The sequence below is a fragment of the Pelodiscus sinensis genome, chromosome 12, assembly GCF_052426305.1.
Source record: "Pelodiscus sinensis isolate ZL-2025 chromosome 12, ASM5242630v1, whole genome shotgun sequence".
NCBI classification, from domain to species: Eukaryota; Metazoa; Chordata; order Testudines; family Trionychidae; genus Pelodiscus; species Pelodiscus sinensis.
In genome coordinates, this window is record NC_143063.1 from 14,127,146 (window position 1) to 14,151,697 (window position 24,552).

At 46.0% G+C, this 24,552-nt stretch overlaps 1 protein-coding gene across 3 annotated transcripts in view; it reads left to right on the top strand.

The window, feature by feature from the left end:
* Positions 1–24,552, top strand: part of DNAAF1 (dynein axonemal assembly factor 1) — a 107,284-nt gene that overhangs the window by 76,318 nt on the left and 6,414 nt on the right. For all 3 annotated transcript variants that reach the window (XM_075940325.2, XM_075940326.2, XM_006117632.5), the window contains one exon: positions 18,041–18,109. In XM_075940325.2, the coding sequence (XP_075796440.2) occupies positions 18,041–18,109 (69 nt within the window). The remainder of the gene's footprint in view (positions 1–18,040; positions 18,110–24,552) is intronic.

Below are 24,552 nucleotides of genomic sequence, written 5' to 3' on the forward strand. Positions count from 1 at the left end.
GCAACACAAATCACCACAGTTTGTTAAAACACAAAGATAAACACGTGAGTGAGTGGAGGAGCTCTGTAACCATGTGTGTTCATCCGCTCATGCATCTTACCACTGTTTTCACCAACTTATATCACCGCAGGAAGTAGTCTGCCACTTGATTATTTTTGTGTTATTTCAAGGATGGTCATGTTATTCGAAAAATGTTCTCTAAAAAAACCCATGATATTGCGAAAATGTGTTAAGTGGGCACGTGTTAAACGAATAATTACTGTACTGAAAACTACAGGAACTCCTTAATGATCTTCCAGAACAAATATGCCCTCAATTGCAAGCTAGCATCCAGGAGGGTCAATCAGTTGACCATTCTGCCTTGCGGGCTGTCATGGATGTTGTGGATATGGTAGCCAGAGCAACCACCATTGCCATAGTGATGTGTTGCACTTCCTGGCTTCAAGCTTTGGGGATCCCAAAAGAACTCCAGACAAGAGTGGAGATTCTTCCCTTTGATAGGGATCCATCTATTTGCTGAAAAAGCGGATGAGATGCTCCATTCGATGAAGGATTCCTACACTACTCTCCATACTTCAGGTATGTATTTGACTCCCCTTTCCAATGACATTACAGGTGGCCCTTTGATCACATGTCTAGACAGCGCCCTGGAAGGAGACGTGCTTAACATACACAATCCACTGCATCACAACCATCTCCAGAAATAACCAGAAACACCTCCAGCCAGTTGCCTGTTTGGCCATTGCTTGTGCCCTTTCTACTACTAGTGGGCCCATATTATATTGGACCAGTGGGTCCTAGAGATAATCAGATCTGGATACATTATCCCTTTTCACTCTACATCCCCTTCCCTCCCCTTTTCCACATCCTTCTTCAGGGACCCTTCCCATAAGCATCTATTATAACTGGAGATTACAGAACTTCCTCCCCTATGATGGCTAGAGCTGGATGGGATAGGGAGATAAGACTTAAGAACATCTAGTGAGATAAGTCTCTCCAGTCAGGGACAAAACCAGTTCCTCAAGCACACCATGGAAAAGGGTTCTACTAAAAATATTTTCTCTCTCAGAAGAAAACTGGAGGGTGGAGGTCCATTCTGGACCTCTGAATGCTAAACAGATTTATCCAGAATCAAAGATAGGAACTATAACAACAGCACTTTATGAGGGAGACTGATTCTCAGCCCTTGATCTTCAGGATGCCTATTTTCATATAATAATTCATCCTTCACACAGACTATTCCTCAGGTTCATTATTGGGATCAACCATTACCAATATCAGGTATTACCTTTTGGCCTCTCCACCACATCTTTTGTCTTCTCCAAGACACAGTCATCAATGCCTATCTCAGACAAAGGGGTATGATAATTTTTCTGTACTTGGACAACTGCCTAATCAAGCATACTTCCTGGCAACAGACTTTTACCATACTCACTACTACACAAGACCTCTTCATACATCTCAGACTATTAATAAACCTCCAAAAATCCATGCTGGGGCCCATGAAATACATAGATTCTTCTTTGAGTGGCCCCATGGGTGCTCCACTCTAGGTGTCGGGTCCCGTCCCGGCGCCACGGCTCGGAGACTTTTCATAGCCGTGCTCCGCCGGCTCGCGCATGCATGGTTCACCAGGATAGCGTTCGCGCCTTTGATCAGCCGCGCGCGAGCCGGCAACCGTCAGTTCCTCTCAACCGCCTCAGGTCGCAGTCGGAGCTCCCTGATCTCTTCTCTAGTCATGGTTTTAGATAGTTGTCTACCTGTAAATAGTTAGAGTTTTAGGGTTAGCTGTGTTCCTGTTAACTGTTATGTGTTCTCTTGTTTAAAAAAAAAAAAAAAAAATTCTTTAAAACTGTTTTCACTCAGAAGCGCTGCTGCGAAGCGCTAAGCTGTGAAATTGACTAACCGCAGCGGTTTACACACAATTCAGTTTTTCTGTGACTCTGCTCAAAAATGCCAGGATCAACTGGGTTCAAGAAATGTTCGGTCTGCCGAGAAACCATGCCAACGGCTGACGGTCATGACCCTTGTATTAGGTGCCTGGGGGAGACTCATGTCCCTGACAAGTGCACCCATTGCCGCAAATTAACTTCGAGAGCCCGGAGGGAGCGGGAGATGAAACTACGGATGTTCATGTTTGGTAAGGCACTACAGCCTGACCCTACCCCTTCAGCAGCCACAAAAATCTCCCAACACAAGCGGAGAGCGGCTTCTCCGGGACCGGCGGGCTCCAAAACGTCAAAGCTGTCCCCGGCGCGCTCCCTCCCTGCGGCAGTTTCAACCCCGGCAGCGGCTTCTAAAGTGACCTCCGGGGGGTCCAGACAACTCAGGGGGGATGGCATAAAAGAGCCCCCACCATCGAGAGCCAGAGCGGCTTCAGCACCAACACCGGGAGTGGCGCCGCAACTGACCAGCAAGCCGATATCGGCTTCAGCTTCACGCGCCTTGAAATTAACAAGCGCGCCGGCGCCGCAACTGATCAGCGTCCCGGCACCAGCTTCAATGGCGCCCAGTGGATCCGCGCCTGTTTCCCCTGACCCGGCGATAACGTCGGCACCGCTTTCCCCGGCACCGAGACCTGAGGCGGAACACGCTAATGCCTCAGACTCGGCATCTTTGTCAACTCCGGCACCGGGCGTCCTGCCGGCACCGACATTAGACCAGCAGCAGCTGGCCTCTCCGGCACCGTCTCACCTTCACTTGGTGCCTGGTTCCCCTATGCTTCGTGATAGGGATGAGACTTCAGCATATAGGAAGTCATTGTCAAAGACCCATCATTGGCACAGGTCTTTTTCCCCACCTGCTTCACCAAGAGGGCGAAGTCGCTATCACGACTATTTTTCCTCCTCTCGAATTATGTACAGCCGGCATGGTTATAGGGATGCGGTGTATTTAGATACACATCGATCCTGTTCATGATCCCGGTCGCCCTCCCGTCTCTCAAGATACGGATCGGTGAGGCGCTCCCCCTGCCGCGTCTATTATATCCAGCATGATAGCGCATGTTCTTCTCGATACCCCTCTCCATCACGCTCTGAACGTTGCTGTAACTGCTATCATAGATCGTATGACGATCGCCTCCACCGTCATCGTTCACCATTATCGCATAGGGAATCTTCTCACATCTGTCAATCACCGTTAGCGGAATACTTACATCATAAATCACAACCACTACACTCACCTTCTCCAGTCAAAAGCTCAACAATCCAGTTAGACCAATCCGAACCAGAGGAGGGCCAACTATTGGAAACGGAAGACCCTAAACCGGAAACTTCCCCGGCGTACTGTCCATCGTCTTCCCCGGATGAAGCAATTTGCCCAGTTGAAATCTCTCCACCGGACGATCTGAAACATTTTCAGGATCTCTTCAAACGAGTGGCAGACACACAGGACATACAGCTAGCAGATGTGCCTGTTAAGAGACATCGCCTTCTGAAGAATATCCGCCCACAACAACGTGCGAAAGTCGCGCTGCCAATCGATGAGGCGATTATGGAAGTGGCAGATGAGATATGGCAAACCCCAACATCAATTGCACCTACAAGTAAAAAAGCTGATAGAAAATATTTTGTTCCAGCAAAGGGGTTGGACTTTTTATTTAATCACCCCCAACCCAATTCACTGGTAGTAGACGTAGCGCAACGTAGGAGTAAGGCGCCACAGTACAGAAATCCCCTTTCGGATAAGGACAATAAAAAATTGGATATTTTTGGGAGGAAAGTGTATTCCTCAGCTACACTCTTACTTTGCATTACGAATGACTCAGCCCACCTGTCAAACCATAATTTTGATAATTACTCCAAACTAGCGGATTTGTTGCACCATCTCCCAGACACCAAGAAACCACTCCTGAAAGCGATAGTACAGGAGGGGTACACATCATGTAGCACTGCGCTCCAGATCGCTATGGATGTGGCCGACACAGCAGCTCGGGCTGCTGCTATTGGTATAGCCATGAGGAGATCATCTTGGCTTTCGTCCGCAGGGGCGCCGAAGGAGTTGCAGAGCAAGGTTGAGGATCTGCCCTTTGACAAACTTAAACTTTTTGCGGCAAACACCGATGAGGTCCTCCACTCGGGAAAAGACTCACGCACCATTTTACGTACACTGGGGATGTACACACCTTTCTTCAAGCGTAGGCGTTATTTCTCCTACCAACAGAGATATGACTTCAATTTCCCTAGACAACAACCACGTCCCTTCGACAACCAGTATCCTAGACAGCGCCCCCAGCGCAAGCGACCACAGCAAAACCGTTCGGGTAATCAACAGTCGACTAAGCAGCAGATTTGACTTGCTTGTCGAGAATACAAACCAATCGTCCATAGTCAATACGGAAACCCATCATCTTTTTCACCATCGTTTACGCTCTTTTTACCACCACTGGTCTACGATCACCACAGACAGATGGGTGCTAGAGGTAGTTCAATCCGGCCTCTCCATCCCCTTTCTCTCTATTCTCCCTACCACTCCCCCCACCCCGTCCCTCTTCAGGGACCCCTCTCACGAGAATCTATTGGAGTAAGAAGTTCAACGTTTGCTCACCATCAGGGCGATAGAGAGAGTTCCCAAGCAATTTTGGGGGAAAGGCTTTTACTCCCGATATTTCCTCACACCATAGAAGTCGGGAGGATGGAGACCCATCCTGGACCTTCGAAGACTGAACCGGCACCTTCGAAAGCAGCGTTTCAAGATGGTAACCTTATCAACCATTCTTCCGTCATTGAACGAAAAGGATTGGTTTGCAGTCCTCGACTTGCAGGACGCTTATTTCCACGTAGAGATTCACGTGGCACACAGACGTTTTCTTCGTTTCCAACTGGGGAGCGAACATTACCAGTACAGGGTTCTTCCATTCGGCCTGGCATGTGCCCCCAGAGTCTTCACCAAGATGCTAGCAGTGGTCACGGCCCACCTACGCAGACTAGGGGTAACAATATTCCCCTACTTGGACGATTGCCTTCTCAGGGGTACGACCTGCATGGAAACATGTCATATGGTTCGGACAGTAGCCGACGAGTTTGCTACCCTGGGCCTTCTCATAAACTTGAAGAAGTTCACACTAGTTCCATCCCAAAATCTCATGTTCATAGGTGCGCGCCTCGATTCAACCATGGCGCACGCGTATTTACCGATGGAACGTTTTATAATAATCAAGGAATTGGTACACATGGTGGTCCACGCTCCAACAGTCCCCACACGTGTCTGTCTACAACTGTTGGTGCATATGGCTGCTGCCACCATCGTAGTGTCCAACGCAAGGTTACGTTTTCGTTGCCTCCAACACTGATTAGCCACGGTTTACATCCCATCGAAGCATGGTGTCCACAGGCCGCTAGTGGTGCCGCAGTATGTCCGGCAATCCCTACAGTGGTGGATCAACCCGACCAATCTCCTCACAGGCGTTCCGTTTCATCGACCTCAACCTACTACACAAATAACGACAGATGCCTCCCTCATAGGCTGGGGAGCTCACATGGGCAATCTCACGGTCCAGGGACGGTGGTCTACAAGAGAAATGCTTTTGCACATCAATGTGCTCGAGTTGAGAGCGGTGCGGCATGCGTGCAGGCATTTTCAGTCACGCATTCAAAATACAACGGCAAGGATTTTAACAGACAACATGGTGACTATGTTTTATATAAACAAGCAAGGAGGTGCGCGATCCCGTTCTCTTTGTGCAGAGAGCATCCGTTTATGGAATTGGTGTATTACCAACAACACTGTTCTAACAGCTTCCTACCTGCCGGGTGCCGACAATCTAGTAGCGGATTCTCTCAGCAGGCGTTTTCCACACGACCACGAGTGGGAGATTCGCTCGGACGTACTGAATCGTATCTTCGGTCAATGGGGATTTCCAACGATAGACCTGTTTGCGACAGAACTCAATTCGAAATGTCCCAATTATTGTTCAAGAGCCGGGATAGGATGCCATTCGCTGGGGGACGCCTTCCTTCTCCATTTGGGGACGTCATTACTGTATGCTTTCCCACCAGTAGTGTTAATTCCCAGAGTTCTCGAAAAGATCAATGTAGACCAGGGGTCTCCAAACTTTTCAGCCCGAGGGCCGCATTAACTATCAAACAGCAGTTCGGGGGCCGACTACACACTTGAGGTCCAAATAAAAAACAATCAAAACATGGATGTTGTTTTTAATTATTTATTTAATATTATTTTATTCAGTTATTATTTAATAACACATTGATACACTACACATGAACACCTGTATTAGTGTGAATGGTGAAATTGTTTCCTGGATGCCAAAATAGCAGACATTTCTGGCTTTAGATTTGTTGTCCCTAACATCAACAGTGACCTGAGATTATCATCGGACAAGTTTGTTCTCAAATTGTTCTTCACATATTTCATTCTTGAAAATGTTTGTTCACACAGGTATGTTGTTCCAAAGATTGAAAGGTACCTTGATGCAAAAGTTTTGACATTAGGAAAGTCTTCCTTGGGCAAAAACTGGTAAAAACCCACCAGTCCTATTTTGAACTTGACCCGAAACAATTTTTAAAAATTCTTATGATTTCTTAAGTTAAACTTACCTGAATATAGTGTGCAAATATATCCACTTATGGTAGAGAGATTGTTGCTTTTAATGTTTCCTCTTCAGAATATTCGCCTGCGAATCCGTTTCTCCCGGAAGGGGGGGGGGCTTTTCCCCCTGCTCTCCCCTTCCTCTGCACGCTGTCCTCCCCTCCTGCTTGCCACCGCTCACTCCTTCCCCCCCCCCCGGGCGGAAGGGGTCACCTTTTTAAAGTTCCCGCCGGGGTTCACGTTCCCCCGCACGTTGCCGGGCGGGCGTTACCACCACCGCCCATCCTGCCCCGATTGACCGGCTGCCCTGTCAGTCTGGGCGGGGGAACGCCGCCTGTGCTAACCCCCGCCCCCTGCGCCGTTTGCCGCCACACGGCCGCTTGTCAGCGGAGCGGCCCGCTTCTCCTGCCCCGGCGCGGCGTGAGTACACGCCGCACACCCCTGACAGGGTCCCCCCCCCCCCCCGCGGCAAGAAGGGCCCGTTCGGCGGCGCCCCAGGGACGGGCGGGGGTCGCCTCGTCACACCGGCACGCGGAAGAAGGCGGGGCCAGACAAAAAGGTCTCCACGGGCCGGATGAGAGGGCCTCGCGGGCCGCATCCGGCCCGCGGGCCGTAGTTTGGAGACCCCTGATGTAGACAAAGCTCTAGTAATCCTTCTTGTGCCAGCATGGACTCGCCAGCCTTGGTTTTCAATGCTTCACCAGATGTCAGTGAAAGTGCCATATCCCCTACCTTCCCTTCCGAATCTGTTGACTCAGGACAACGGATCCCTCAGTCATCCGCGACCGGAGGTCCTACACCTCTCTGCGTGGATGCTGACTGGTTTACCGACTCTGAGCAATCCTGCTCCCAGCGAGTCAAACAAGTGTTGATGCATAGTCGGAAACAATCTACTCGAACTGCTTACACAGCTAAGTGGGCAAAGTTCCAAGCATGGTGTGTGGACAATAACGTGGATTCACGCTCTGCACACTTACCTTGTGTACTGGACTATCTCTTGCAACTACATGACAATGGTTTGGCAATTGCATCGCTACGGGTGCATTTGGCAGCAATTAATGCATTCCATCATAGAGTTGGCGGTACTTCTTTGTTTGCTCACCCCACTACGAAAAGATTTCTGAAGGGGCTTTTGAATCTCCACCCCCCACGGAGACCCCCCCCAGCATGGAATTTGGACCTGGTCCTACAAACTTTGACTCGTCCCCCTTTCGAGCCCTTAGCGACAGTAACACTACACTTACTTACGCTCAAACTGGTTTTTCTCCTAGCCCTCACCTCAGCTCGCAGAGTGAGTGAGATAGCAGCTTTCATGGCTTCTCCGCCCTACACAGTCTTTTCGAAAGAATCAGTAACGTTGAGGACCCATCCAGCGTTTATTCCGAAGGTGTCTTCTGAATTCCACATAAATGAACCGGTGGTCTTACCGTGCTTCTTTCCGAAACCTCATACCTCAACTCAAGCAGCGCACTTACATACTCTGGACGTGAGAAGGGCGTTGGCATTCTACATCGACAGAACACGGGGTTTTAGGAAAACAGACCATCTGTTGGTGGCAGTAGCGAGTCATTCAAAAGGACAGCCTTTAACTTCTCAGCATATTTCTAAGCTCATAGCTTTATGTATATCCATGTGTCATTCTCTGCGAGGGAAGCCTCTCCCCTCTCGCCCTAAAGCTCATTCAACTAGGGCAGTAGCTGCTACTACGGCCTTCCTCAGTGGAGTGTCATTTCACGACATTTGTAGAGCAGCAACATGATCTTCATATGCGACTTTTATGAAACATTACGCTATAGTAGAACAGTTTACTCCAGATTTTTCCGTGGCTACAGCAGTACTAAATCGTGCTGATAGTCTTGGTTCCGGAGCACCTTAATTCTGCTCTGTGTACTGCTCCGGAGTCACCTAGAGTGGAGCACCCACGGGGCCACTCGAAGAAGAAAGAGAAGTTACTCACTCTGTGAAGTAACGATTGTTCTTCAAGATGTGCCCCGTGGGTGCTCCACGACCTGCCCTTCCTCCCCGCTCCAGAAATTTTTTCTTCTTAATGTTTCTTTCAGATGAGCGGAAGAGAGGAACGGACAGTTGCCGGCTCGCGCGCGGATGATCAAAGGCGCGAACTCTATCCTGGTGAACCACGCATGCACGAGCCGGCGGAGCACGGCTATGAAAAGTCTCCGAGCCGTGGCGCCGGGACGGGACCCGACACCTAGAGTGGAGCACCCACGGGGCACATCTCAAAGAACAATCGTTACTTCACAGGGTGAGTAACTTCTCTATTCATAGGAGCCCTATCATTTCATAACCTTCTCTGAGCTCAACAACTCAGTTCTCTACAGCCCATTTATGACCATGCGCACAGGTCTGCAAATCTTAGGGTACATGGCAGCTACCACTTTACATGGTGCAATTCATGAGGCTACACATGGATGCCTCCAAAGCTAGCTGGCAACAGTGTATACAACTGCCTGGCACAGTTTAAACTCCTCCGGTACATCTAGACTGGCAAGATTTTGTGCAAAAGTGGCCGTTTAACTTTTTCTGTTAAAAGTATTTCTGCAAAATCATGCCAGTCTAGACGCAGCCCTCTACTCCTCACCTCCCTTTGATGGTGGACTCAGCCTCACAACCTACTAGAGGGTGTCCTCTTTCAACAACAAACCCCATCTTGTGCAATCACCATCAACACCTCCCTCACAGGTTGGAGCGCTCACTTCTGACATCATACAGTTCAGGGCAAATGGTCTCCCAGACAAATTTGACTTCATATCAACATCCTCAAGCGTTGAGTGGTGTGCAACTCTTGTCACCACTTTCTTCCAATGATCTGCAGCAAAACCATCCACATTCTCACAGACAATACACCATGAATGTTTTATATCAATTGGCAGAACAGGGAACGCTTATGCTCACTGTGTGCAGATAGCGAACAATATAACCTCCACATCTACTTACTTACTGAATACTTTGGAAGGGACCTCACAAGGGGGAAACCAGAAGGGAACACCATCTACTGGAAGGCATGGAATGCGTAGTCCTAGGGATGGGGGTTTCATGACCACCACCCCCAAAAAAAGATGACGGGTGGTGGTAGTCGGGGACTCCCTCCTAAGAGGGACTGAGCCATCCATCTGCCGTCCGGACCTGGAATCTTGAGAGGCGTGCTGCTTACTGGGAGCTCGAATTCAGGATGTGTCTGAGAGGCTTACAAAACTGATCAAACCTTCGGATTGCTACCCCTTCCTATTTCTCAACGTGGGAACTAACGATACGGCCAAGAATGACCTTGAGCGGGTTACTGCGGATTATGTAGCACTGGGAGGAAGGATCAAAGAATTCGGACTGCAAGTGGTGTTCTCGTCTATCCTTTCTGTTGAAGGGAAAGGACTGGGCAGGGATCGCTGAATTGAGCAAGTAAATGCGTGGTTGCGCAGGTAGTGTCACAGAGAGGGCTTTGGTTTCTTCAACCATGGGACTCTGTTTCGGGCACAAGGATTGTTAGGAAGCAATGGGATCCACCTACCCAAGAGAGGAAGGAGCATCTTTGCGGGCAGGCTTGCAAACCTAGAGAGGAGGGCTCTAAACTAGATTTGTTGGGGGACAGTGACCAAAACCATGAGGGGAGCGGGAAAGTTGGATACCAGGAAGAAATGCAAAGAGGAATGAGCAAGAAAGGAGGACCCCTGATTCAAATGGAGAATATAGGGTGATCAACAGGTTATCTGAGGTGTTTGTATACTAATGCGAGAAGCCTGGGAAACAAACAGGAAGAACTGGAGGCCCTGGCCCAGTCCAAAAAATATGATTTAATTGGGATAACAGAGACTTGGTGGGATGACTCGCATGACTGGAGTGCTGTCATGGAAGGGTATAGACTGTTCAGGAAGAACAGTCAGGGGAGAAAAGGAGGAGGAGTTGCACTATACATAAGAGAGCACTATGATAGCTCAGAACTCCAGTATATAGAGGGAGAAAATCTGTTGACAGTCTATGGGTTAAATTTAGAGGTGGAAACAACAGCAGTGATGTTGTGGTTGGTGTCTACTACAGGCCACTGAATCAGGTGGATGAGGTAGATGAGGCTTTCTTCCGACAACTGAGAGAAGCTTCCAGATTGCAGGCCCTGGTTCTCGTGGGGGACTTTGATCACCCTGACATGTGTTGGGAAACCAATACAGCAGTACACAGGCAATCCAGGAAGTTTTTGGAGAATGTGTCAGCCGACGGTCAGGGCAGTGTGTGTGTGTGTGTTTCCGAGAAAAGGTTTAACGTCCGTGTCTTTACTGCTAGAACCGGGGTCCCGTCGCAGAGGGTGGCCAGCAGGCCAACAGACGCCCCGTTATATAGGAAGAGCTTATTACACCTTAGATTTTAACTGCTAGAACACAAAGTTCCTTCGCAGCGGGCAGCCTGGGAAAGGCTGGAAAGGTGCCCCAATGGATCTTGTCACCCAAGCTCTCCCTATGTCTGTCTCTTTATGACCGGCTGAAGTTCTTTTAAATTGTGCTTGGTTCTATTACAGCAACTGAAGGAGTCAGGTTAAAACTTAAACAGTTATAGGTTTATTAAAGGAACTTATAAATCATATGGTTACAATGGCTATTGCTCTATTTCATAATTATTAGCAAAATATAGATCTTAAAATGGTTACAGGAAAAAAGGTAAAGATAGAAAATAGAAATAATGGTACCAAATGACAGCTTAATCTTTAAAGAGCTCTAACACTATGTATATATACTTAAACAAAGGACCACATCCAGGTACAATTTTTATCCCCTTCTGTGCCTCTCGACTCCAGCGTGTCAGGCCAGGGCCAGTCTCTCAATTCCTCGGAAAGACGAATACGAGGTGGGCGTCCCTTCTGGAACCTCGGGAGGTCAAACACCAAACCCGACCAGCAGATAGATGGTAGATTGACACACAAAGCAAGTGTGCTGCTGTACCCATCTTTATATCCCTGGGGGCCCGTATTCTCTTTCTTATCTTAAGAAGCCAAATTTTACTGGTCCGTTTTGTGGCGCCAGTTCTTACAAGCAAGTTTCAAGTTAATTTACACTTGTAAGAGAGGAAGATAGCTAAATTAGGACTACCGGATGTTCTTGTTGGACGGGAGATTCCTCCCCCCGCGGACGGTTATGTGTTCGTATCAATATGGGTTAAGTCAAGGGCACGATGTACAGCCTCTTGGTCAACAATTAGTTTGACCACCCTCCTTTCTCTGCTTATAGTTGGTCACGGTCACTGAGCCAGCATATCTAAACCTCCTGCTCCAAGGTTTTCAAAGAATATGCTGTTTTCCTGCTCTTATGTGCCCTGCATGGTTTCAAGCAGACAAAGATGGATGTTAAAATAGGGGTTCACGTCTAGCTACAGAATGTTGGGGATAACTTCTTGGTACAAGGGCTGAAGGATCCAACCAGGGGCCGTGCGCAGCTTGAGCTTCTGCTCACAAACAGGGAGGAACTAATAGGGGAAGTAGAGGTGGGTGACAACCTGGGAAGCAGTGATCATGAGATGGTAGATTTCAGGATCCTGAACAAATGAAGAAAAGAGAGTAGTAAAATACACACTTTGGACTTCAGAAAAGCAGATTTGGACTCCCTCAGAGACCTGATGGGCAGAATCCCCTGGGATGCTAACATGAAGAGGAAAGGAGTCCAAGAGAGCTGGCAGTATTTTAAAGAAGCCTTATTGAAGTCACAGAAAGAAACCATCCCGATGCGTAGCAAGAGAGGCAAACATGGTAGAAATCCAGGCTCACAGGGGAAATCCTTGGTGAACTTAAGCACAAAAAGGAAACTTACCAAAAGTGGAAACTTGGACAAATGACCAGGGAGGGATATAAATGTATAGGACAAGAATGCTGGGGAGTTATCAGGAAGGCAAAAGTGCAATTGGAATTGCAGCTAGCAAGGGATGTGAAGTATAACAAGAAAGGTTTCTACAGGAATGTTAACAAGAAGAAGGTGATCAGAGAGGGTGTGGGGCCCCTACTGGATGAAGGAGGTAACCTAGTGACAGATGATGTGGGGAAAGCTGAAGTACTCAGTGCTTTCTTTGCCTCTGTCTTCACGGACAAGGTAGGCTCCCGGACTAATGTGCTAAGTGACGGATTGGATGAAGATGGACAGCCCTTGGTGGATAAAGAACAGATTAGGAACTATTTAGAAAAGCTAAACGTACGCAAATCAATGGGTCCGGACTTAATGCATACAAGAGTACTGAGGGAGTTAGGAAATGTCATTGAGGAGACTTTGGCCATTATCTTTGAAAAGTCATGGAGATCGGGAGAGATCCTGGATGATTGGAAAAAGGCAAATGTAGTGCCTATCTTCAAAAAAGGGGAGAAGGACAATCCAGAGAACTATAGGCAGGTCAGTCTTACCTCGGTTCCTCGGAAAAATCATGGAAGGGAACCTTAAGGAATCCATTTTGAGGCACTTGGAAGAGAGGAAAGTGATCAGGAATAGTCAGGATGGATTCATGAAGGGCAAGTCGTGCCTGACCAATCTAATTATCTTCTATGATGAGGTAACTGGCTCTGTAGACATGGGAAAGTCAGTGGAAGTGATATACCTTGACGTTAGCAAGGCTTTTGATACGGTCTCCCACAATATTCTTGCCAGCAAGTTAAGGGAGTGTGGATTTGGATAAATGGACGGTAAGATGGATAGAAAGCTGCCTAGAAGGCCGGGCCCAGCAGGTAGTGATCAACAGCTCGATGTCAGGATGGCGGAGGGACTCATGAGCATAAGTTGCGATCTCATTAGCAACTTCATGTGATCTTAATAGGGGACCTGACTACTTACCCAAATCAATCCATGGATTCTTCCCAAGACACTCCTCTGGTAGCCTCAGGCAGCAGCACGGAAGACAGTATGGATGAGGGAAAAGAGGAGGAGGAGAGTGGTCGGCAGGTGAGTGGGGCAACTGATGTTACAACAGCCAGAACCTCTTTATAACTTTGGAGAGGATCCCCTACTTCCAGGATGTCTCACATTTGAACATTGAGCCTGGGGAGGACACTTCTGGTGAGTTCATAGTTTTTATTATGCTGCAAGTAGATTAAGGCAATTAGGTGTGATCTGTGATGGCTCCAGCACCTAAACTGCAGGGGCTCCCCAAAATAGCTTAAAATGTCTGGAGACGGAGTTGGAATCATCCCTTCACATCTCTGTAAAGCTCTCATAAACAAACTCTTTCATCCTTCTCACAAGGTTTATTGGGAGGCCTGCTGTATTCTGTCCTCTGAAGTAGGACACCTTTCCACACTAAGCCAGCAGTGTGTGGTCTGGTGTCATTGCAACACAAAGCATTGCAGCATAAGGCCAGGTTTCTGGCCACATTCAGTCAGAATCTGCTCCTTATCACACTGTGTGATTCAGAGAAGACTGATATCGTGCATGGCAAACTGCAGTAAACCTCTATTTGCTCATCCCCAATGAAGCAGCTAATGAGCTCTTGCCCTGCCACTTACATCCTCTACCTCTGCCCCTGCACGCATCCTCCTGCGGGAAGGGAAAATTGCACTCTCCCAGCAAATGGAGGGTGCTGAATGCACAGACACTGCATGAGCTCCTGCCACCACACCTGGATCCCTTCCTCATTCCATCCCACATGCTCCTGTGGGACTGAAAATTTGCACTCTCACAGCAAACTAGGGGTGCCAAACACATGGGCAGAGTATGAGCCCCTGCCCTGCCTTGTCGTGCCACCAAGTCTGACCCCCCTCCCTCTTTCTGCCTGCATGCTTCTATGAGAAGGTAAAGTTGCACTCTCTTGGAAAAGTGGTAGAAATGTAGCCGTGTTAGTCTGGTGCAGCTGAAACAAAAAACAGGACTGTGTAGCACTTTAAAGACTAACAAGATGGTTTAATAGGTGATGAGCTTTCATGGGCCAGACCCACTTCCTCAGGTCAAATTTTTGTTTCAGCTGCACCAGACTAACACAGCTACATTTCTACCACTATTCTACATGCAAGGCACTACATTTAGCCGTTTGGAATGGAAATCCATCAACCATATGAAAAAACTTGCACAGATACAGACAGACATCATCTTTCTATCCAAGTGCAAGAAGATGGACATCGTACCCAAAGGACTGAAAGTGAACAATCCATTAAGATCAACATACTATACTGACTACAGTGAAAGACTCTACCTCACACTATCCAAGAAATTAAGGAACCCCTCCATCCCCCTTCTGTTTTGAAATTTGATTTGTCCTTTTCATGTGTTCATTTTTTTTTTAATTGCATCCTTTGGTATATATGGTTGTGACAATTTTCTTCCACTATTTGATCTAAGGAAGTGGGTCTGACCCACGAAAGCTCATCACCTATTAAACCATCTTGTTAGTCTTTAAAGTGCTACACAGTCCTGTTTTTTGTTTCTCCTGGAAAACACGTAGTGCTGAACACACAGGCACCATGTGAGCCCCTGCTCTACTTTACCTTGCTGCCACTCCTGGACCTCCTCCCTCCACCCTTCTCCTTCCTCCCACCCACATGCTCTTGAGGGAAGGGGAAGTTGCATTCTCCCAGCAAATGGGGTGCTGAACACACAGGCACCACATGGGCATGTCTGGTCCCTTCTTCCCCCTGCAGGCTTGAGCCCCAGCCTGTCTCTTGCCATACCTGCTATCTTAATAAATTCAACCTTATTTCATAGCGTAGACATGGCCTTAGTTTATTTTCTTCGACAAAAGAAGGGCTGGATGATAAATCATTTGAGAGCACTTGCATTACTATTACTTTTTCAGGTCGATGAGTCATGGATATACATATTAAAGACCTTTACATTAATGCCTGTTTTCTGAATTTAGCTGCACAGGGTGTAGAGCATCATCAGGAGAGGGGACAGACAAAAATCAGTATTGTATAATTTATGCAACAGCAGAAAAGAAAAATGCTCTGACATTATACAAATAAATTCCTGTTTATATAGTATTGCAATAAAAGAACAAGTGATATTCACAAATGAGTATGAAATAACTAATCAATATTAGTTAATGGGCAGCTAACTAGTAACCCACATCCTTAGGGAGCACAGTTTTATTTAATCTCTCTCCATTGACTATTTAAAAAAATTAGAGTTGAAAATATTTATAATATTCCAAAAATGATCCTATATAATGAGTTAGACTGTTTTCAATATAGATGGTTACGTTTACACTGCCCATTTTTGCGGCAGAAAATATGCTAATGAGGGTCTCATTAGCATAAGTTGCGATCTCATTAGCATATTAGCAAAAACTCCTTGCGCAAAAAGAAATGGCAGGAAACATGCTAACAAGACTGCAACATATGCTAATGAGGGACTCATTAGCATATTTCCTGCTACAAAAATTGGCAGTGTAAACATAGCCTATAGGATCATTATATGATTCTATACAATATAACCAGGGCTCAACAAATAATGCAATCTACTCACCCGTGGCGAGTAGATTGCAACCCGGAGAGCCGGGTTCCGGCAATCTGCACATGAGCAGATTACCAGACAGTGCAGCTGGCAAGCGGGGCTCGCCGCAGTTCGGCGAGCCCTGAATATAACCCTAAGTTTGTGTGCAAAAATATATGCCAATCATTCAAATAAACAAGAAGCTACACTTCCCTCACTCCCATCTCCCATCCCTTCCTCACAGAACTTATCTGGAAGCCATGCTGCTATTACATTTCCCTGCTATAGTTGTAGATGACCACCTTGGGGAGGAATAGATGCCACAAAAGGAAAGTAGGAAGCATCATTAACATTTCCATCTAGAAATCTCTTGGGTTTGTGTATCATATATGCAGTGCAGATGCTCCCTGCACACCCTCAAATCAGCCTATGCCTCCAGAAATCCCCCACCTAACAGTAGACATGCAGATGGGTTTCTGACATCCAGGAGTAAATACTGCTTCTTTATACTCTTCTCAGAGCTGTCCTTTTTGCCTTCATTTGCTCACCTCTGCACTGCTGGTAACAGAGGATTTGATGCTCTAAAACTATTGTTATCCTGATTTTGGAGGCAGAAATTCTTTTCCATATTAGGCATGCATTCAGAAGACAAGGCTACTGTTTTGGAATGGGGGCAACATAATTGTGGAGACTTCTAATTAGAGTTTCAATTTTAGAAGTTTGCTTTAGAGCTCAGGTTTAAAATGATGTTTTGATATTTAGGAGCTTAGAAACTGACTTTACCATTGATAAACTATTTTATAGAATCATAGAATCATAGGACTGGAAGGGACCTCAAGAGGTCATCGAGTCCAGCCCCCTGCCCTCAAGGCAGGACCAAGCTCTGTCTACACCATCCCTGACAGATGTCTATCTAACCTGTTCTTAAATATCTCCAGAGAGGGAGATTCCACCACCTCCCTTGGCAATTTATTCCAATATTTGACCACCCTGACAGTTAGGAATTTTTTCCTAATGTCCAATCTAAACCTCCCTTGCTGCACTTTAAGCCCATTACTCCTTGTCCTGTCCTCAGTAACCAAGAGGAACAAATTTTCTCCTTCCTCCTTGTGACACCCTTTTAGATATTTGAAAACCGCTATCATGTCCCCCCTTAATCTTCTTTTTTCCAAACTAAACAAGCCCAGTTCATGAAGCCTGGCTTCATAGGTCATGTTCTCTAGACCTTTAATCATTCTTGTTGCTCTTCTCTGTACCCTTTACAATTTCTCCATATCTTTCTTGAAATGTGGCGCCCAGAACTCGACACAGTACTCCAGCTGAGGTCTAACTAGTGCAGAGTAGAGCGGCAGAATGACTTCACGAGTTTTGCTTACAACACACCTGTTGATACAACCTAGACTCATATTTGCTTTTTTGGCAGCAGCATCACACTGTTGACTCATATTCAACTTGTGGTCCACTATGACCCCTAGATCCCTTTCCACCATGCTCCTTCCTAGACAGTCGCTTCCCATCTTGTATGTATGGAACTGATTGTTCCTTCCTAAGTGGAGCACTTTACATTTCTCTTTATTAAACTTCATCCTGTTTACCTCTGACCATTTCTCTAACTTGCTAAGGTCATTTTGAATTATGTCCCTATCCTCCAAAGAAGTTGCAACCCCACCCAGTTTGGTATCATCTGCAAACTTAATAAGCGTACTCTCTATCCCAATATCTACATCATTGATAAAAATATTGAACAGTATGGGTCCCAAAACAGACCCTTGCAGAACTCCACTTGTTATCCCTTTCCAGCAGGATTTAGCACCGTTAACAACAACTCTCTGACTACGGTTATCCAGCCAATTATGCACCCACCTTATCGTGGCCTTATCTAAGTTATATTTGCCTAGTTTATCAATAAGAATATCACGCGAGACCGTATCAAATGCCTTACTAAAGTCTAAGTATATGACATCCACCGCTTCTCCCTTATCCACAAGGCTCGTTATCCTATCAAAGAAAGCTATCAGATTAGTTTGGCATGACTTGTTCTTCACAAACCCATGCTGGCTATTCCCTATCACTTCATTATCACTTCATTACTTCTTCAGGAACTGCCTGACTTAGAAGACATAGATGTTAGTGAATTCTCACCAGGAGAGGAAAACTCAATCAGAAAGGTAAGCTTGTTATTAATTATTCTTATATGTTGGTGCTCTTTTATTCCTGTTTACCAAAGCATAAAAATATGTTATGATAGGTTAAACCAGATGGTTACCAGAGAGTACTCAAAGAGAGGTATGTTAGCCCTAGATGAAGTAGGTTTCTGTTCCCTGGGTAAACTGGAATGGGCTGGCCTAGAACTACCGGGAACTTTTCAGAATCAGTCTGGCCAGATGGAACACCTGGAGCCAATTAGAAGCCTTCCAGAACCAGTGGAGTCAAGTTAATCAGAACAGCTGGGGTCAATCAAGAATCAGTTGAAACTGGTTTAAAAGGGCTCCTTTTCTTTTAGTTCAGGGGTGCGTGAGATGGAGGAAAGGAGCTAAAGATTTGAGAGTGAGACGTGTCTTAGTGAGAGCTGGGAACTGCAAATAAGGTAGAGTTCTGTGGATAGGCTGCTCAAGTACCAGGAAAGGTACCGGGAGGGATCGTTTGGGGAAGAGGCCCAGAGAAGTAGTTGCCAAACTAGGAGTAGAACAAACCTGTCTGTTATTACTGCCCCCGGGTCCCTGGGCCAGAACTTGGAGTAGTGGGTGGGCCCGGTTCCCCCAACCCTCCCATCCCACTTCCCATGCCACAACAGAGTCTGTCTCTGGATAGGGAGACCAGGACTTTAAAGAAGTTTCACTCCATACTTTGGACTAGCATATGATGAGTATGGCTCAGTAGACTGTGACCTTTGCCTCTAAAAAACAAAAAAAAGAAGAGGCTGTGTGGAGGGTCACAGCAAGCCTCTGAGGCTGAACACTGTCCACCAGAAGCACAGGACCCACAGGTGTCGCCAGAACTCTGCCACAGTATTCAATAAACTACAAATTATGCATTGCTGGTTGAGAGATGGAATCGTTTTTTAATTTATAAAAGTGTAGTGGGCAGAATTTACTGGCACATTCTCTATATGTTAAAATAATGAGTTGCATGTTAGCTTTCATTTTGAATTGCCACATAATCACACTGTGACCCCCAAAAAGTACTGTGAAATCTAAATAAAATGGTCCTCTTAAGAGTATATTTTACTTTTAAAAAAAGAAAAATAAAATACTGATATAAATTTACTGTAATGAATCAAAATGATTAACAAGCTTCCCTCTACTAAATAAAATAAGAATTGCTTAATTGGGTTTCATAGGTCCAATGCTGCTAACAGCCCTAAGATATAGTCTTATTCTGCTCTGCTGTAGGAGCCTGCAGTTAGTTTTAAACCTGTTTTTGCCAATGAGATTCAAAATAAGCAAATGTGAAGCACAGTGGTGACTATGAATGTCGATTGTTACAGAATTACATTTAAATGATACAAAGTGGTATTTTTCTGAAGTGGTATTATGCAGAAACTATTAGTACTAGCCTTATTGGATAAATTATATAATCCAGTTGTATAACTGGATACATTAAAATTGGAAAGCTACCTAAGAAAATATTTCTCATCGCTAGTCACCTCCCAGTATATGTGTACCTAGCATATGGCAAAAATAGAAGCACTTTCAGAAATTTTTCCAGAACTTTTAGTCACCCTTTGCATCAGACAGAAGTCTTCTTTATATGAAATCTTAAAGGTCCTTTGATTTACCTGCAACAGAAAAAGCCATGTGATTATTCTTCCCCTCTGGACATGAATCTAGAAAAGTAGAAATAATTTATTTGTTGATGCTTTAGTGCTCAATTAACAATTTTTTCTGATATACTGTATGCAAATACTTGACCAGATCTACTATTTGGTCAACTTGCACTTCACTTTAAACTGTTAGAATAGTGCAATCCTGTGGAAATATTCAGAAAGACTCAGACACATTTATACAGGTAGTCCTGGGGAATAAGACTTATTTACACTGTACTTACTGGGTCTAACAGCTTACAATAAAATAAAATAAAATAAAATAAAATAAAATAAAATAAAATAAAAGGGGTGGGGGAACTACCATGAAATCAGCCCATTATGTAACTAGACACGTGTGTCATTTACCATCCTGGTATCATCTCCTCCTTCTGTAAACAGAATTGTAGGATTAGGCCCACTCCCCAATTTTCTCTCCTGCAAAGAATAAAGGGCTGGCCAATTTGTATTCAGCCTAAAAGCTCTCCATCCATATAAATCAAAATGGCAGTTATCAGCCCAAACTTATCCCCATTCCTGTAGGTGAGATTAGAATAGGTAAATGGTTCCTTAAGAACATAAGAACAGCCATACTGGGTTAGACCAAAGGTCCATCTGGCTCAGTATTCTGTCTTCTAATGGTGGCCAATGCCAGGTGCCCCAGAGGGAGTGAACAGAACAGGTTATCATCAAGTGATCCCTCTCCTGACATCTATTTCTTGCCCCTGACAAACAGAGGCTAGGGCAGGCCTTGGCAAAATGTGGCCTACGTGCCAGATGCAGCTCACCAAGCCACTGGATCTGGCCCAGGAAGGCAGCGGGGAGCGGCTGCCGGGCTTCCTTTCTGTTTCAAAACTGGAGGAGAGGGGAGAAGTTTCAAGAACCACCCTACCCCCCGCGCAATCCCATTGGCTTGTTTCTAGCTAGAAACTGGCCAATGGGAAGCTGCTTGTTTGAATAACAGGCAGCCAAGCAGAACCATCCTTCTCTCCTCGGCTCAGTTATTCACTGAAGCACATGGTCAGGCAAACAGGCAGGCTGGCTGTCTGGGAAACATTTTAAGCTCTGCAAGCCTTAGCTCTGCAGACAAGCAGGCTGGTTTGGCTGCTGGCTGGTAAGTCTGGCCACAGCCTGCTTTTTGCACCCCAGCCCCTCTCTGCCCCAGTCCTCTTCCCCCCACTCAACATACCCAAACCTTCTGTCCCCTTCTTGCAGCCGTACCCCCTCCTAGATCTGTTACCCCAGTCGCCTGCCCCAGATCACAGTCCCCTTCTACATTAGGTCACATTCCAAAAGCCTGCATTCTAGTCCCCTGCCCTACGTCACAACTGCTTCCTTCACCCAAACTTCCTCCCAGACTCCAGTCTCCCTCCTGCACCCCAGTCCCTTACCACAAGCTCCCCTCTACACCCAGCCACCATCCCAGACCCTGGATCTCCTCCATTAATATCATGAAAGAGTGTGGCCCTCGACTCCTTTCCAAATTCTTGGAGTGGCCCCCCGTAAAAAAATATTTCCCACCCTTGCTCTAGCTCATATAGACAAAGTGCAGAATTTTTTTCTTACCCCCCAACACCATTATCACCACAAACTGAACATAGCAGTGGGCATTAGAGTAGATTTTTGTCACTCATCTCCAATGGGATCGGTGGCTTCATGGTACTCCACTCAGCACCATCCCTTTCAACACCCCCACAATTTCCATAGTTTAACCACCCATGGCCATATCCACTGCAACAATTTCAACCTCAGTGGCCTCTCTTGTAGCCATGGCACCATATCATCCCCACTCCTCCCATTGCCACCGCTTATGAAATACACAAGCCTCTACACCAGTGCATACAGCTACACGATCTCCGGCTACCACAGTACATTCATCACCTTCTTATCCCCCTCCTTCAGTAATAACCCAGGCAGATCCAGCACATGATGATGAGAACTTACCTCAATCTGATTCAGAGAGCTCTTCACAGGTCCAGCAGTCTTCAGCTTCTCCAGACGAGGCAGTTTTTCAAGAATCATTTTTTCCACCAGCAGATGACCTGAAACAATTCCAATAATTATTCAAATGAGTGGCTCAGTCTCAGGGCATTCCACTACAAGTAGTACAAGAGAAACAATACAAACTACTCAAAATACTCCAGCTGGCTATATCTTCCAAGATCGCATTACCTATCAATGAGGCTACCATGGAGCCATCATATGTATTCTGGCAGATACCATCCTCTATCCCGCCCACCAACCAGACGCAGATATGCCCCATACTAAAGACCAACAGACTTGAACTATCACAGGCAACAGCAGAGGCCATATGACAACAGGCCCAAGCAACATCCCAATAGAAGGAGAGCTCAACACAACCAGTCCTCTAATACTCAACCCACTTCAAACAAACAGCAGATTTGAAATTTTGATCAGGGGTCTGAGTGACCACCCCAATGATCCAGTGTATCCCCAGACAACTTTCCATCACCATCTGAGATCCTTTTACCAACAATGGGCTTTTATTCCTATGGACAAATGGGTTATCAAAATCATCAAATGGGGCTACACAATCTCTTTTTTGTCTATACCCCCTACCCAACCTCCTTCCTCGTCCCTCTTCAGGAACCCCTCTCACGAGCCCCTGTTAGAAGCAGAGGTACAAAAGCTGCTCAGCCTAGGGGCAATAGAACCAGTTCCCACAGAATATCAGGAAAGAGGGTTCTATTCCAACTGTTTTACAACTACCTGTTTTCTTGGCAGTTAGAGGCCAATTTTAGATCTCAGAAAGCTCAACAAGATTGTCCACAACAGCAAATTCAGAATGGTGACCCTTACAACTATTATACCAGCACTGAACAAAGGGGACTGGTTCTTAGCCCTTTGACCTTCAAGATGCATATTTTTATATAACCATACATCCTGCCTACAGGAGTTCTCAGGTTCGTGGTAGGACAAGAACATTGCCAATATCGAGTCCTTCTTTTTAGTCTGTCCTCTTGAGTATTTTCTAAGACTTTAGCCATGGTCACAGACTTCCTCAGAAGGCAGAGCATCACTATTTTCCCCTACCATGACGACTGTCCAATCAAGGGCCCATATGTCAACAAACAATAACCATGACAAACACTACCAGAGATTGCTTCTCCCATCTGGGCCTCCTTATAAATATCCAGAAATCTACCCTACAGCCTACCCAAAAGATAGCCAAAGCCTACTTCCCACTGCAACAATTCCAAACATTATGGGTTTGTCTAAGCTAAATGGCTGCATTGACAGAGCCATGTAGATGAGTTTACTAGACATAGCAAAATGAAGCGTCAATTTAAATAATCTCGCTTCATTTACACATCGCGGTGGCCATTTTGATATAAATGACATCCCCCCTTGTTGGTTCAGCAACTACTTGATGAAGGAATTCATCAGCAGTCACGTCTAGGAAAATCTGAGCCCTATTATTATTACAGTACGGCTGTGTCTAGACTGGCAAGTTTTTCCGCAAAAGCAGCTGCTTTTGCGGAAAAACTTGCCAGCTGTTTACACTGGCCGCTTGAATTTCCGCAAGAACACTGACTTCCTACTGTCTGAAATCAGTGCTTCTTGCGGAAATACTATGCTGCTCCCGTTCGGGCAAAAGTCCTTTTGCGCAAAAGCTTTTGCGCAAAAGGGCCAGTGTAGACAGCTCAGATTTGTTTTGCACAAAAAAGCCCCAATCGCAAAAATGGCAATCAGTGCTTTTTTGTGCAAAAGCACATCTAGATTGCATGGATGCTTTTCCGCAAAAAGTGCTTTTGCGGAAAAGCATCTGTGCCAATCTAGACGCTCTTTTCTGCAAATGCTTTTAACAGAAAACTTTTCCGTTAAAAGCATTTGCGGAAAATCATGCCAGTCTAGACCTAGCCTACTAGCACTTTTTCTCCAGTCTATATCTGGAAAGTTGAAGTCTCCTATGATTACACAGTTTCCATGAGTATTTACTTCATTAAAAACATTAAAGAGGTCTCTATCCATATCCAAATTAGGTCCTGGTGGTCTATAACACACCCCAAGCACTATCCCATGGGAGGATCTGATAATTTTTTTCCCCGATGTGCTTTTTGCCCAGGCAGACTCTGTCTTCTCCATTCCATCACTACTTATTTCTTTACAATCTACCTCGTCTTTGATATACAATGCTATTCCACCACCACATTCTTTACCCAATTTGGCACGGACATTGTACCTCCAATATGATCTATTAGACTAGTATCCACTCTACCCTTCCTCATGTCCATTCTCCTACCCCCAGCTATATCCTTTCTTACTTCATTTTCCTCCCTCTCAATGCTAAAATCCAGTGTAGAGATTACCTGGACATCTCCCAACTGTCTCCCCCCAAGTCCTAGTTTAAAGCTCTTTTAATCAGTTGTGCCTGCCTCCATCCTAGAAGTCTATTTCCCTCCCTACTTAGGTGAAGTCCATCCCGATAGAACAGTCCTCTGTCTGTGAATGCCTCCCAGTGGCCATACATCCCAAAGCCCTCCTTATAGCACCACTGCCTGAGCTATCTATTGAGCATCATAATCTTGTCACATCTAAGTTGCCCTTCTCTAGGAACAGGCAGAATCCCACTAAAGATACCTGAGCCTCGATTTCCTTAAGTGTCTTCCCCAGCCTGGCATAGTCTCCCTTGATTCATTCCAGCGAGAATCTAGCCGTATCATTTGTTCCTACATGAAGGATGATCAGTGGATTCTTTCCTGCTCCCTTTAGGATCCTCTTCAACCTTAGTTCCACATCCCGTATCTTAGCTCCTGGCAGACAGCACACCCTTCTATTCTCTGGATC